The sequence below is a fragment of the Aquarana catesbeiana genome, linkage group LG01 (assembly GCF_042186555.1).
Source record: "Aquarana catesbeiana isolate 2022-GZ linkage group LG01, ASM4218655v1, whole genome shotgun sequence".
NCBI lineage: Eukaryota > Metazoa > Chordata > Amphibia > Anura > Ranidae > Aquarana > Aquarana catesbeiana.
This window is the reverse complement of record NC_133324.1, coordinates 320,386,883-320,401,649: the sequence shown is the minus strand read 5'-3', so window position 1 is coordinate 320,401,649 and position 14,767 is coordinate 320,386,883. Positions and strand designations below refer to the sequence as shown.

The 14,767-nt window shown below is 42.5% G+C and overlaps 1 protein-coding gene across 1 annotated transcript in view; it reads left to right on the top strand.

The window, feature by feature from the left end:
- RBM19 (RNA binding motif protein 19) overlaps positions 1-14,767 on the top strand; it is a 135,105-nt gene that overhangs the window by 85,707 nt on the left and 34,631 nt on the right. The window contains exon 21 of the mRNA XM_073630304.1: positions 10,926-11,042. Within this exon, the coding sequence (XP_073486405.1) occupies positions 10,926-11,042 (117 nt within the window). The remainder of the gene's footprint in view (positions 1-10,925; positions 11,043-14,767) is intronic.

Genomic DNA, 14,767 nt, shown 5'->3' with positions numbered 1-14,767 from the left:
CTGCTCATAAAGAGGTGAACCAGATCTTAGTCTGGGCAGAGAAGTATGTGCCATGCATATCGGCAGTTTTCATTCCAGGGATAGAGAACTGGTAGGTCGACTATTTAAGTCGCCAGAAGTTACTTCCAGGGGAATGGTCTCTGCACCCCAACGTCTTTTGGGCCATATGCCAAAGATGGGGGGTTCCAGATGTAGATATCTTTGCATCCCGATTCAACAAAAAGATAGACAGATTTGTGGCAAGAGCAAAGGATCCTCTTGCATGCGGGACGGATGTGTTGGTGATTCCGTGGCATCGGTTCTCACTGATTTATGCATTCCCGCCTATTCTGCTACTGTCACGACTCCTTCGCAGGATCAAGCAGGAAAGGAAGTCAGTACTTCTGGTGGCCCCCGCTTGGCCCAGAAGGATGTGGTATGCGGAAATAATAAGGATGACGGTGGGTTCCCCCTGGACACTACCGGTACGCCCAGACCTGTTATCTCAGGGTCCAGTGTTCCATCCTGCTTTACAAACGCTAAATTTGACGGTTTGGCTATTGAGACCCACGTTCTGAAGAGTCGTGGACTTTCAGATCCTGTGATATCTACCTTGATCAATGCAAGGAAGCCAGCTTCCAGAATGATTTATCATAGATTCTGGAAAGCTTATATATCCTGGTGTGAATCCAGGGGTTGGCATCCCAGAAGATATGTGACAGGTAGAATTCTGAATTTTCTACAATTGGGTTTAGAGATGAAGCTGGCCTTGAGTACCATCAGTATTATTTCAACGGCCACTTGCTTTGCATTCTTTGGTCCGAAACTTTATACAGGGGGTGACGCGTCTTAATCCTCCGGTTAAGGCGCCTCTAAACCCCTGGAACTTGAACTTGGTTCTGTCTGTGTTACAGAAACAGCCTTTTGAACCGATACGTCATATTCCTTTGGTCTTGTTGACAAGGAAGTTAATTTTTCTGGTTGCCAATTCTTCTGCTAGAAGAGTATCAGAATTAGCAGCCCTTTCCTGTAAGGAGCCTTATTTGATTGTACACAAGGATAGAGTGGTACTGCGCCCTCATCCTAGTTTTTTACCGAAGGTGGTTTCAGATTTTCATTTAAACCAGAACATTGTTCTCCCTTCCTTTTTTCCAGATCCCTGTTCTCCGGAAGAGAGATCACTACATTCGTTGGATGTAGTAAGAGCAGTCAGGGCCTATCTGGAGGCAACTGCTCAGATTCGCAAAACGGATGTTTTGTTTGTGCTGCCAGAGGGTCCCAATAGAGGACAGGCAGCGTCAAGAGCTACCATTTCTAAATGGATTTGATAATTAATAATCAGGCTTACGGTCTGAAACAGAAGATTCCTCCGTTTCAGATCAGGGCACATTCCACAAGGGCTATTGGTGCTTCTTGGGCAGTGCATCACCGAGCCTCTATGGCTCAAATCTGCAAGGCCGCAACCAGGTCTTCAGTCCATACATTCACCAGATTCTATCAGGTGGATGTGAGAAGGCATGAGGATATCGCCTTTGGGCGTAGTGTGCTGCAGGCAGCGGTACAGGGTCCTCAGGTCTGATTGCACCCTACTTGGTCGTGGTTCCCCCCCCCCCAGACAGCATTGCTCTGGGACATCCCATCAGTAATTACTGAGGCTCTGTGTCCCGTGATGTTCGAGAAAGAAAATAGGATTTTTTATAACAGCTTACCTGTAAAATCCTTTTCTTTCGATGGACATCACGGGACACAGAGGTCCCGCCCCTCTTCTAATACACTATATTGCTAGGCTACAAAACTGAGGTATCCCTGCAAGGGGAGGGATTATATAGGGGGTTGAACTTTCTGATAGGGTGTGCCAGTGTCCAATCACCAGTGATACCCTATATAACCCATCAGTAATTACTGAGGCTCTGTGTCCCGTGATGTCCATCGACACAAAAGGATTTTACAGGTAAGCTGTTATAAAAAAATCCTATTTTTTTTGCATTCTTGTTTACATTCCGCTAGAAGTCACTGGTTGTTAAGGATGTGGCAGACTCCTTAACAACCAGCTGGCCAAGAGTTCAGGAAAAATTGGGAGGAGAGATGCAGTTACACTCTGCAGAGCTCAGTGAGGAGGGAAGGGACACACCCACCTCCACACAGCACACAGGAACAGAGCTTTGAACCTGCTGGAGCTCCCTACCTTGTCACCTTTTTTCTCTTGGTGTCAAGAAAACTTGTCAGAATTGATTCACGCTGATAGTAGAGGAACAAAGCAGCAGAAATGACACATATGTCGTGTACACAGGACCAGACTGGTCCGACGGAACGAATCCGTCGGACAATCCGACCATGTGTGGGCTTCATCGGACCTTCAGCTGACTTTTTCTGTCAAAAATCAGACGGACTTTAGATTTGGAACATGTTTCAAATCTCTCCGACGGACTCGAGTCTGGTCGAAAAATCCGTTCGTCTGTATGTTAGTCCGACGGACAAAAAAGGACGCAAGGGCAGCTATTGGTTACTGACTTTGAACTTCCTTATTCTAGTCCCTTTGTACGTCATCACGTTCAAACGAACAGACTTTTGAACGGACTTTAGTCCGTTCGTGTGTGGGCAAGTCCGGTCATTCGAAAGTCCATCGGAAAGACTGTCTGACCTTTGATGCTGAAAAGTCCACTCGTGTGTATGTGGCATTAGGGGTTGATTTACCAAAGGCAGATCACTGTGCACTGGAAGTGAACTTGGAAGTGCAGTCACTGTAGATCTAAGGGGAAGATATGAAACGAGGGGAAGCTCTGCTGATTTCTACCATCCAATCATGTACAAGCAAAAATGCTATTTTTTATTTTCCTTGCATGTCCCCCTCAGATCTACAGCAACTGCACTTCCAAGTGCAATTGTAGTGCACAATGGATTTGCCTTTAATAAATAAACCCTCCTGTGTTCTTAAGAGCTTTGTTCATATTTCTGAGGTTTACAACTACTTTAAATACTGTGTGGCTAGACCACGACTTATTTAACACATGTTTGTGTCTTTCCTTTTCTTTTTTTTTTTTTTTTCTTTTTTGTGAATTGACTTTTAGACAGGCTTATGCAGTATTTACTGAACGTTTCTTATTTTTATGGTAAATAGGTTATGAACCCGTAGTGAATTTACAATTTTTATATCGCATGAGATATTTGGGTTAAATGTGTCGCATGTATCCACCAGTAGCGAAGAGTAGCTCATTATTTCCATAGTAAACGTTGCTTTCCCACATTACATTTAATCCATAAAATGTGGACTACTGTCCAATGTGAAACTTTACATGAGCGATATACTCAGTATATGCCCATATGTAAACATTTGCAACTACCTGAGGTAGCGAAACTTGAAAATTTTGACTCATGTAAAAGAGCCGATATTGTGTTACTTCATCAACTCTTTAAAAATTAGATTCTTCAACCATTTGATAAATTGGTGGAGAAATATCAACTGTCTAATAAATAATTTTTTCAATACCTACAGCTACGGCATGCTCTGCAGAGTCAGGCCACGACTTTTTCATTAAAATATACTCCATCTTCAATTTTAGCGATGACAGTAACTATAAGACACTCCAAACGGGGACTTATTGAGAATATATATTCCTTCCTGCAAAGTACAGCCGGAACTAATATACAAGATGGTAGTCTAGGACGATGGTGTGGAGACTCTTAGTAAGGAGGAGTGGGAGCTAGTTTTGAAGAATTTATTTAGAGTATCTATCCTTTTCACAATGTCTGACCCAGCTATTTATTATCCATAGATCTCACTATACTCCCTTAAAGTTACATTCTTGGGGTAAAGCAACTACATCAAATTGCCCAAGATGTACTAATGACACGGGCGCACTTATACATATGTTGTGGCGATGTCCCAAATTGCATTGCTACTGGGAGTGTGTATTTGACACTTTACCTACTTAAGGACTGGGCCTATTTTTTAGACTGAGTGTTTACAAGTTGAAATCATTTTTTTTTTTTTTTGCTAGAAAATTACTTAGAACCCCCAAACCTTGTATATATTTTTTTCAGACACCCTAGAGAATAAATAAAAATGATAACCAACATGTCAAGCTTCAAAATTGCGCCCGCTCTTTTACCCTTAAAAATCACCATAGGCAATGTTTAAAAATTTCTACAGGTTACCAGTTTTGAGTTAGAGGAGGTCTAGTGCTAGAATTTTTGCTCTCGCTCTAATGATCGCGGCGATACCTCACATGTGTGGTTTGAACACTGTTTTCATATACAGACGCGACTCACGTATGCGTTCGCTTCTGCGCGTGGGCTCGGCGGGACGGTTTAATTTTTATTTTTTCTTATTTTATTTCGACACTGTCCGCTTAAAAAACATTTTTGGGGTCACTTTTATTCCTATTACAAAGAGTGTAAACATCCCTTGTAATAGAAAAAAAGCATGACAGGACCTCTTAAACGTGAGATCTGGGGTCAAAAAGACCTCACATCTCATATTTACAACTAAAATGCAATAAAAGAAAAAAAAAAAAAAAAAAAAAAACAATTTAATGTAATTAAAAAAAAAAAAAAAAGTCCCCTTTTAAGAGCATTGGGTGAAAGTGACATTTGACGTCGCTTCCGCCCTTCAATGCTATGGAGCCGAGCGGGGGCTATCTTTCCCTCACTCGGTATCCAGGCAGTGAGGGGAGAGGAACCGATCGGCTCCACCACTACCAACGGCTCCAGTAAGCGGCGGAGACGACTGGAGCTTGGCGGGAGGGGGGGGCCTTCTCCTGCCCCCGATAAAAGTGATCTTGTGGCGAATCCAGAGGACAGTCCGCCGTTTTTAAAAATACAGTGGTTATGTCAGCTAGCTGCTGCCATAACCACGGTATTTAACGTCAAAGTAGCGACGTATATCGACGGCAGCTGGTCCTTAAGTAGTTAAACACCTTATGTTCTGCACAGATACAGCCAAACCCAAAAATAGCACTGTTAGGGATTGTATCGGAAGACATTCTCCCAGTGAGAATGCATGTGATGTTGGTAAGATCTATGTATATAGCTTGTAAACTTACTACACTACAAAAAATGGATTTTAAACTCCCCCAACAATAACACAATGGTCCGAAGCGATTAACCTTAATCTTAAACGGCAGGAATTGGCATATAAACATAGAAGTCCTAAAAAGTTTTTGAAAATTTGGTCTTGGTGGTTAGTATCTAATTTAGCTGAGTAATCAGCTGAATATATTAAAGAAATGAAGGAAAGTTAATAATAAGATCGATCTTTGGAGGAGGATAACTGAAGATGCATATATATCAGGGCTGGCCCTACCATGGGACCCCTGGTACCATCGGTCCCAAGCGGCACTTTCAGGGGGAGGCAAATTGCTGCCCGCCAGCTAGCCTCTTCTGTCTACTCCGCTGCTTATCCCATTGTGAGGGAGCCCAGCGCCGAGGTAACAGGAGCGAGCGGGCAGAACACTCGCTGCCCAGGGGGGGAGCAGTCAGTGGGCGGGTCGGCAGCTGAGTGAGTTTGCGGGCTTGCTGGGCAATCAGCGGGCCAGTGTTCTGTCACATAGCTGCTACCCGGCCTACTGCGCATGCGCGATGTGCAACCGAAGTGACGTGAAGCGCCTATCTGATAGAACACCAGTGGGTGGGGGAGCAGAGAGATGATATCATCTCTCACCGCCCGCCCTGCATCACTGCAGTTCTGCCCTCACTGTGCAGCCATGGTCAGCTGAGAGATTATATCATCTCTCTAATGATGTGCAGGTGTGGGGTTGGTGGCGCTACCTACTGGCTAACTTATAAGGATGAATATAGTAGCAATGTGCATGCCAGTGGTGAATGCGTGTACGGAAGGGTTAGTTACTCCGATAATGCAGGCTCCATGCATCCATATCAATGTGCAAAATTAGAAAAAAATATATAAAAAAAATAAAAACACAAAAAAAAATGCACAGATAAAAACAAATATTAAGTAAATCCCAATAAACCTCACATATATGTGTGCATAAGAATAACCTTGAGAGATGAACCTCATGGGATCCATGTACCATCAAAAAAACCTTAATGTCCAAAAGATAAAAAATATATATACATTATGTGCAAAAATGTATAAAACCCAAAACCAGCAAAATCCAGTGACACATATGTGTAGTCATAAACCGTAATAAAAATTCAGCATGAAGATATAAAATATATATAAAAGAATATTTGTGAAGCTCCAAAATGACCAGCGAAAAACAAAAAAAGTCCAAAGTGCTCAAGTGACTCTTGTGTTCAGAGAATCAAGTCACTTCTGTGCTCCACCTGATGGGTCCCCAATCACCAGCTCCCTGCAGCCCTGCAGGGGTAATGGGCATGTAAAGATAGCCTGGGATGGTTCCTGGTATCTCTCCTAGCTCTCCAGCAGCTCACTCCACCCAGTAACGGTATCCAAGGGAGTCTTCCTGGTCACTTTTCCCAAAGTTGATTCGTCAGCTGTTCATAGTTCTATCCTCATAGAAAGAGATTGGACTTCCATTGTGTAGTATTTTAAAAAAGTACTGTATTTATCGGCATATAACACGCACAGGGGTATAACACGCACATTCATTTTAAGAGGGAAGTTTCAGGAAAAAAATCTTACATTTTAAATAAGGAACTTTGAAGCAAAATAAGGGTCAGTGCCCATCTGCACCCTCACCAGTGCCATCAATGCAGCCTGATCAATGCCCATCTACAGCCTCACCATTGCCATCAATGCAGCCTGATCAATGCCCATCTGCAGCCTCACCATTGCCATCAATGCAGCAGCCTCACCATTGCCATCAATGCAGCAGCCTCACCATTGCCATCAATGCAGCAGCCTCACCATTGCCATCAATGCAGCAGCCTCACCATTGCCATCAATGCAGCAGCCTCACCATTGCCATCAATGCAGCAGCCTCACCATTGCCATCAATGCAGCAGCTTCACCAATGCCTTCAATGCAGTAGCCTCACCTTTGTCATCAATGCAGCAGCCTCACCAATGCATTCAATGCAGCAGCCTCACCATTGCCATCAGTGCTGTCTGATCGATGACCATCTACAGCCTAGAGGGGACAGGGAGGGCGGTGGGACGAGCACCGACAGATTACATACAGTGAGAATCTCCTATGATAGACAGAACAGTGGTCCAATGGTGGCTCAGGAGACGGGACTTCCTATTACAGAGGCCGCCAAGTAAACAGGAGATTCTCATTGTATGTAATCTGACGGCGCTCGTCCTGTCCCCTCCGAGGCAGCTAAAATTGAAGTATTGGCGTATAACACGCACACGCTATTTGCACCCGATTTTCATGGTGAAAAAGTGAGTGTTATACGCCAATAAATACAGTATTTATTAAAAGTTATAAGCAAAAAACAAAAGGTAATCTGTAAGGGCACTGGTTCATAGCTTGCGCTCCACCTGCATTCCAGCCCCTTACTCCCGTACCGGAAATGACGTAGTAGCGTGGCTACAGCTTACGCGTTTCGTCATTGGACGTCTGCTTTTGATAACATCTAATGACGAAACGCGTAAGTATGGAACCTGTTTTGATGATACATTAGCGTGTATTGACCAAACTTAATTGCGAGGTCACACACCCTGGGGTGAGCGGCCATTACCTTGGGGTGGGGAGCACCTGAGTGTAGTCACTACTGAAGATCGCTATATTCACAGTCACCTATAAAGTCACGTTTATTATCTCTGTATTAGGGACGCTGAAAACTGATCCTGGGTGGTCAGGGTATCATGGACTTATATGCACTTGGGCACTTTATGGATCGCTTTTGTATCAATATTTATATTTTATGAAATGTGTGTATATTCATGCTATATGATGTTGTAAGCTGTATGACATTAGTAGTTTATATATTATTATTTCATCCTTGGCTTTGATTTTATAGGCACATCACTTTAGTTAACAATTTTGTTTTTTTAGGTTGTTGCTGCAGATTCAGCAGATCATTAAGGGGATAGCGCAGCACATGATTTGTCTATCTATCTTTGAATCTCACACGTTAGTATGGGACGTTATTAGTGCTAGCAGATGTCATCATACTATTATAAGATAGGGGAACTTTGATTTGGTAGCTCGCAAGAACTTTACTATTTTGGCATATATTACTAACCTTGTCTCAAAATACCAACCAAATCATTCTCCTCATTCTTCCTAAGGCCTTCTGCTCTCTGGCTTCCTCGTCACCTCCTACCATGCTCATTTCAGAACTTCTCCAGAGCCTCTCCTATCCTCTGGAACTCCCTACCCCAGTCAGTTGTATCAATAGACCCCTTTTGTATCAATTGACCCTCCCTTTTAGGTTGTATGCTCTAGTGAGCAAGGCCCTCTGATTCCTCTTTTATTGTAACTGTACTGTCTGCCCTCATATTGTAAAGCACTGCGCAAACTTTTGGCAGTATATAACTCTTGTAAATTAATAATTATCAGATAGTTCTCAAGTCCTGTGTCCTGGAATTTTAGAATCTGTGCTTCTATCAATATCACTGGATTATCCCCTTAGCTGGTCACCTGATCTGGATGCAGCTGGACAACACCATAGTGCTGGCTTTCCAGAAAGCAGGAACAGGAGATCTTACTGTTACAATAGAGAGAGTTCCAATTTGACCTGTTCACTGTGCTCATCTCAAGTGCAGTCAGCTGAAGGTCATGCTCCCTCAACTAGCATCTGGACATGATAGAGTGGTCCACGTAATAGAGTATATTCCAGGACCTACAGTGCAAGTGGAGGATGTCGGATGTGGGCCCCATGTTCAGCTGCATGTGAGCAGGCTCGTCTCCAGGTGCAGGAATCTTTTCACCGTAGCAAGGAATGCTCTGGTCTCTTTGAAGGACCTGTACACAACTAAGTGGGAGGATGTTCTGGCAGTCTCCCTTGCTATGGATTGACCCAGGCAGCTGTTCCATGCTGGCCTAATAAGGCTTCTGACTGTTTTTTCATGGACTCTAACACTGTTGGATCTGGGGAGTCAAGAGCATCTCTGAACTTGTGGCTCTTACGATCTTCAGGATAGGCAGAATTTTACAGCAAGACTTGCCATAGGGCTTCGTCTAAAGGTTTTTTTCTTTTACTTGTAGATAGGTGGGTTTTGATCTTAGTCATCAGTTCTCGTCCTTGCTATGTTTTGGTGAAGAGATTAACCTCCTTTCCCTTGCCTTCCTCCGTTTTTAGCATTGTGACTCTGGGTTTTTTGTGTTCTCAAGAACCACTGTTACACTTTAAGATAATTCTACCTCTATTATAAGGGTTCTACCACAGAAGAAGGGTTCTTCCGTGGTAGGCATTGCTTCTGTGATGTGAATGTCTGCCCTGACAGCTATTTCATGCATAGTACCCTATTAGAGTTCTTGGGCTTTTTTAATAGGCATAGGTGATTTGAGACCTATGACCTTCTTACGCTGGGCATGTGTGTGATGGAAAAATCTGGACAGCCGCACTCCGGATTGGAAAAGTGAAAAATAAAATCCTCTTTATTGAAAAAGTAATAACATGATTAAAATCCGTACATGGCTTTGTTGGGATAATGCAGCATAACCGCTAACGCGTTTCACGCTCCCATAGAGTGCTTACTCACTATGAGTAAGCGCTCTATGGGAGCGTGAAACGCGTTAGCGGTTATGCTGCATTATCCCAACAAAGCCATGTACGGATTTTAATCATGTTATTACTTTTTCAATAAAGAGGATTTTATTTTTCACTTTTCCAATCCGGAGTGCGGCTGTCCAGATTTTTCCATCACACACATACCATTGGAATAGCAATTGCCGGCACCTGGGGCTCTCACAATCATCCACACAGCAGAGGACGGGAAGCTTGAACCCGGTCACCTAGAGCGGTGGTAACTATCTTGTTCTTACGCTGGGCAGTTCTGATCTTCCTTCCCCCAGTATATGTTTTTTTTTTTTTTGGTCCCTCAGTCCAGCCCCAGCTCTCTGACAAGGAGGTCCCTTTTGTGTTGACCACGTTTCGAGCTGTGAACTTTTTTTCTTAGTGTTGAGTCTCTGTTCGTCATCCCAGTTGATTCTTGTAGGCTGTCCAGTTTTCTTATACCACTCTGGATGGACCAGGTAGACCAGTGTGTGCCAAAGCCATATCAAAAGCTTCCTCACTGATTATCTGTTTTCTTGTTTTTTTTTTTTGGCATCAGGCATTGGTTCCCCATTATAGGTTGCTTTTTTTATTCTTGCGTGTTTTGTTACTGGGTGGAGGTCGCAACTTTATCTGGTTCCAGCTTCAGAAATATTTCCACCCCTCAGTTGGAGTGTTTTTGCACATCCCAAATGTGTAAGACTTCTTTTGTCCCCTAATGGATGTTCTTGGTACTGCTTGCTACAAACTGGGGCATGCTGCTACTAGGAGCTGACCTACCATTTTGCCAGTGTGCATTCATGTTGTAGATAGTAGTATATCCCGAAGGTATAACACTTCCTGTGCCCCCCCAGTAGACTCCAAGGAAAGGATTTTACGGGGAGTACAATAACCATATTTTTTTTCCTCACTAAAAAACGATTTTTAGTTTATTCTCCTGTACGTTTTCTCACAAAAGTCTATTACAGGTGTGTAGATGTGGCCTATTTAACAACATGTAAGAACTTTAACTCTCATCGTTATTATGCTGGAATTAGTGCTGCAGGTCACAGCTGGTGAAGTCCACTATTTCTATAGAACGTCTGTTAGTCTGAGAGAGGCCAGTTATGTTTTTGTCCTTGGAAACTGAAGTTTATAACTAAACGCGACTACATTCAGCTGATTTTGTGCCCATTGTTTCTTAACTGAATAATATTTAATAAATAGAGGAATATTTACACCCAAATAGCTTTTCCATCTTTGAATAGGCCCTAAATAGATAGTAAATCAGTAACGCTAACTCTTAAAGCATAGTGTAGAAGTAGTTATTAGCATAGAGGAAACATGTAATATAAAACATATCTTTTCTAACTGCAGGGAAAAAGCTCCTACTGATCACAAGAAACAGAAGAGCAAAAAACAGAAGACCTCAAAGATTCTGGTTAGAAATGTTCCTTTCCAGGCTACTGTTAAGGAAATCCGAGAGCTGTTCAGGTCAGTAAATCTTTTATGCTGTGTTGCTATAATAAAAAATGTTCACCAGGGGGAGCTGTGGTATTGTGCTTATGGAATGTGCTTTGGAATTTTGCTTTGAGAAAGTATATGTGGGGAGAGTCCTACATTAGTATGCTGTATGTAATGTTACAACATCTTGTCATCTTATTACCACCTGATTGTGAATATCTGTGTATTGTGATGTGCAGTGTATGTAGTGTTGTGCCCAATGGAACTGAGTGACCTTGTGTCTTTTTTCATGTCACTGTTTGGCAACACTGCAGTGTTCACGCTTGACTATCTTTGTTGTTCTCTACGTCCTTGGTATGCACTGAAGACACATTGTGTGGACTAAACACTATTTTTAAAGATCTCGGGGGGGAATAGCATCTTTGAGGTGTTCAGGGGGCTCTGAAAGGAGTTGGCTCCAAGATTTAATGTCTGGGGCAGTAAAGGCTTTTTTTGTAAGAAAAACATTCCTGTAAGGATTTAATGCATCCCACATTCGTTCTGTTATTTTTCTGTAACAGGATTATTGCCTGTAGCATGAAGTATAGGTAGAGGAGGGAGTGAGACCTGGGGAGAGCAGGGCAAAGAAAAATGTTTCATATATTCTTCTGAAAACTGCTTTGTTATGGACAATCGTGGTAGTTAAAGGGCCAGCAAACCTAAAAACTTGAGTTGTGTTCATTATACAAATTGTTAATTGTATCTTATTATAGACAAAAATATTTAAGAGAGAGCTGTTATCCTAGGTTTCTATGTTTCATCTGGCCCAGTCATCCCACAATTTTTAAGTACCTGTGCTAAATCTGTGCTAAGCTGCTGAGCTTTTGTGTGTAGATTTCGTGTGTAGCTTACTGTGCTGTTTTAGGGCATCAGGGAGTGCTAGCAATGCATGTTAGGTGCCCCATTTTGACACCCATACCTAGAGGGCTTAATGCCTTGTACAAACTAATGGCCAAGGGAGTACTTGGCATTTTAAGAATATTTAACACATGTCTTGGTATAGATTTGCTTAAAGCAGAATATTTCTTTATTTTGTGCCATACCTGGGATAGCATCAAGCACTAAGTAAATACTTACTGTGCTCATGAGGGTGTTGGATGTGAGTCTGCACTGTGTCCATCTTTAAAATCCCTAAAAGATTCTGTAGGGAACCCCCCTTTTTTTTTTTAATAAAGTGGACCTTGCACTCCATGCATCTCTATCCTTCTGAAGAGATCCCAGGAAATGTAAAATAGCCCAAATCTGGTGAAGTGACACTATAGAACAGAGCACTAGCATATTCTAGCAAGATTTGAAGTACTCAGCATGCCTTTTTATCAGAAGGAAGGTTGTCCACCTTGCCTAGGCACCTCGGACAACCAGTATATTAACTCGTTTTTTTATCCCCATACTTTTTGTTTTTGTTTTTTTGCAGTTTTTTGAGATGGGGTTCGCACTAAAAATGGGAACTTGCATGTTAAAAGAGAAGTATGGGATTTTTTTTTATCCCATATTCATACTTACCTAGAGAACTTACCTTCACTGAGAACCAAGCCACCGAACACCGCCAATGGCACGGTTCTCTCACCTCCCTGAGCGGAGAGCTGCTGCCTGTCAGTCAGCAGCTCTCCTGCTCTGCTCCTCCACACTCACTGGAGCGCTGAGCTGTGGAGGGACGGGGATCGGCTGTCTCAGCACCCAAATCATGGTGCGATTTTGCCGCCCGATGAATCACCGTAAAATCATGCAAATAAAATCACGGGAACACCAGTTGTCAAAAAGAAGTTCTTTTGGGCGACAGGCACCCCTTGATTTTGTTTGTGTGATTTTACCACAATTCGTCAGGTGACAGTCGTGGCAAAATCGCGCTGCTATTTGGGAGCCATTGAAAGTAACGGGGATCGCAAGAGTGTTTTGCAGCAACTTGGAATCACGGGCAGAATCGCAGCGATGCCACCGCAATCTGGAACGCTATGGTGTGAACGGAGCCTCAAGGGAATTAACCCCTTCCCACCAAGCGTACACAGATATGCGGCCTTGGCTTTCGGGGGTTATACCGTCTAAAAGGCGGTCGATTGTTATCCCGGAGGAGTGGGAGGGGAAGTCGCCCCCTCCCGCTGTTCTGACCAGTCCTCCTGTCACACCGGGAGACCCGATCTGCCACTTCCAGCGGCTAGAGACAGACTAGCACGAAGCCAGTAACGGCTTTGTTCCAGTCTCCTGAATGTAAACACGGAAGCAACGTCACAACGTCACTTCAGGTTTACTCGGCTGCCAATGGTGTCGCATTTAAAGAAATATACAGTATTCAGAATTGCTGTTTTCGGCAAAGGAGGGATTAGAGGTCTTTTAGACCCCCGATCCCTCCATAAAGAGTACCTGTCACCACCTATTACTGTCACAAAGGATGTTTACATTCCTTGTGACAGCAATAAAAGTGATCAAAGATCGCGCAGCAAAGAAAACGCATATGGAAGTCGCGCCCGCATATGTAAACGGTATTCAAATCACACATGTGAAGTATCGCAGCGATCGTCGGAGCGAGAGCAATAATCCTAGCATTAGATCTCTTCTGTAACTCTAACCTGGTAACTGTAAAAAAATTTAAAGCGTTGCCTATGAAGATTTTTAGGTACCATAGTTTGTCGCCATTCCACGAGTGCGTGGAATTATAAAGCGTGACATGTTTGGTATCTATTTACTCGGCGTAACATCATCTTTCACATTATAGAAAAAAATTGGGATAACTATACTGTTTCGTTTTTTAAAATTCATGAAAGTGTCCCTTTTTCCAAAAAGTTGCATTTAAAACACCGCTGCACAATTACCTTGTGACATAAAATATTGCAACAATCGCCATTTTATTCTCTAGATTCTCTGCTAAAAAATATATATATAATGTTTGGGGGTTCTAAGTAATTAATAGAATAAGTCTAGCAAAAAATACGGATTTTACCTTGTAAACACCAAATGTCAGAAATAGGCTTAGTCATGAAAGGGTTAAACAAGGCATGTTACAGCTTTTTCTCAAAGCAAACAGAACAGTTATCCCATAACACTGGAGAGTGACCACAAATCCATCAATCGCAGAGTGGGTTTAACAATTTAAACCTAATTCATAAAATAAAAGAAATTATCTCCTGGGAGAAAGATATGCAAGACCAGGTCATGGACACCAGGATCTCCTGGATACAGTTCAAATCCTCCAAACGCATAATCTTCCTACTTGATGACCGATGCTTGGAATGGAACATTATTTATCCTTTTCCAATGCCTACCCCTCCTGTTTTCTTTTATTTCATTATTTTTTTAGCCTCCTCTGCTGGCATGTATACAATTTCTCTCTAAAATAGCTATTTATACCTAGTATACACCCAACACGAATTCTCACCTAATACATTTATTTCTTTTGATTGTCTGCTCCATCTAGTGGCCATAAAGCTCTGTTTTCCTCATTGAGCTAATTCAGGAAAATACCACATTATGGCAAATGGATGGAGCTGATGTCTGCAGGAAATGTATTAGGCAAGATACAATTAGAATTTGTGACTGCTCAGTAAATGCTTGGAAGAATACAAAGGATCTTAAGACTATACAAAATACTCAGACATGCAGTTTATGTATACTAGTAATTATTGTAACTTCAAGAAGAATTCCATTTTATATTTCCATGCTAATCAACTTTTATGGAAACCATTTGCACAATTCCTTCAAGTTGAGTATAAGCTGCCATAATT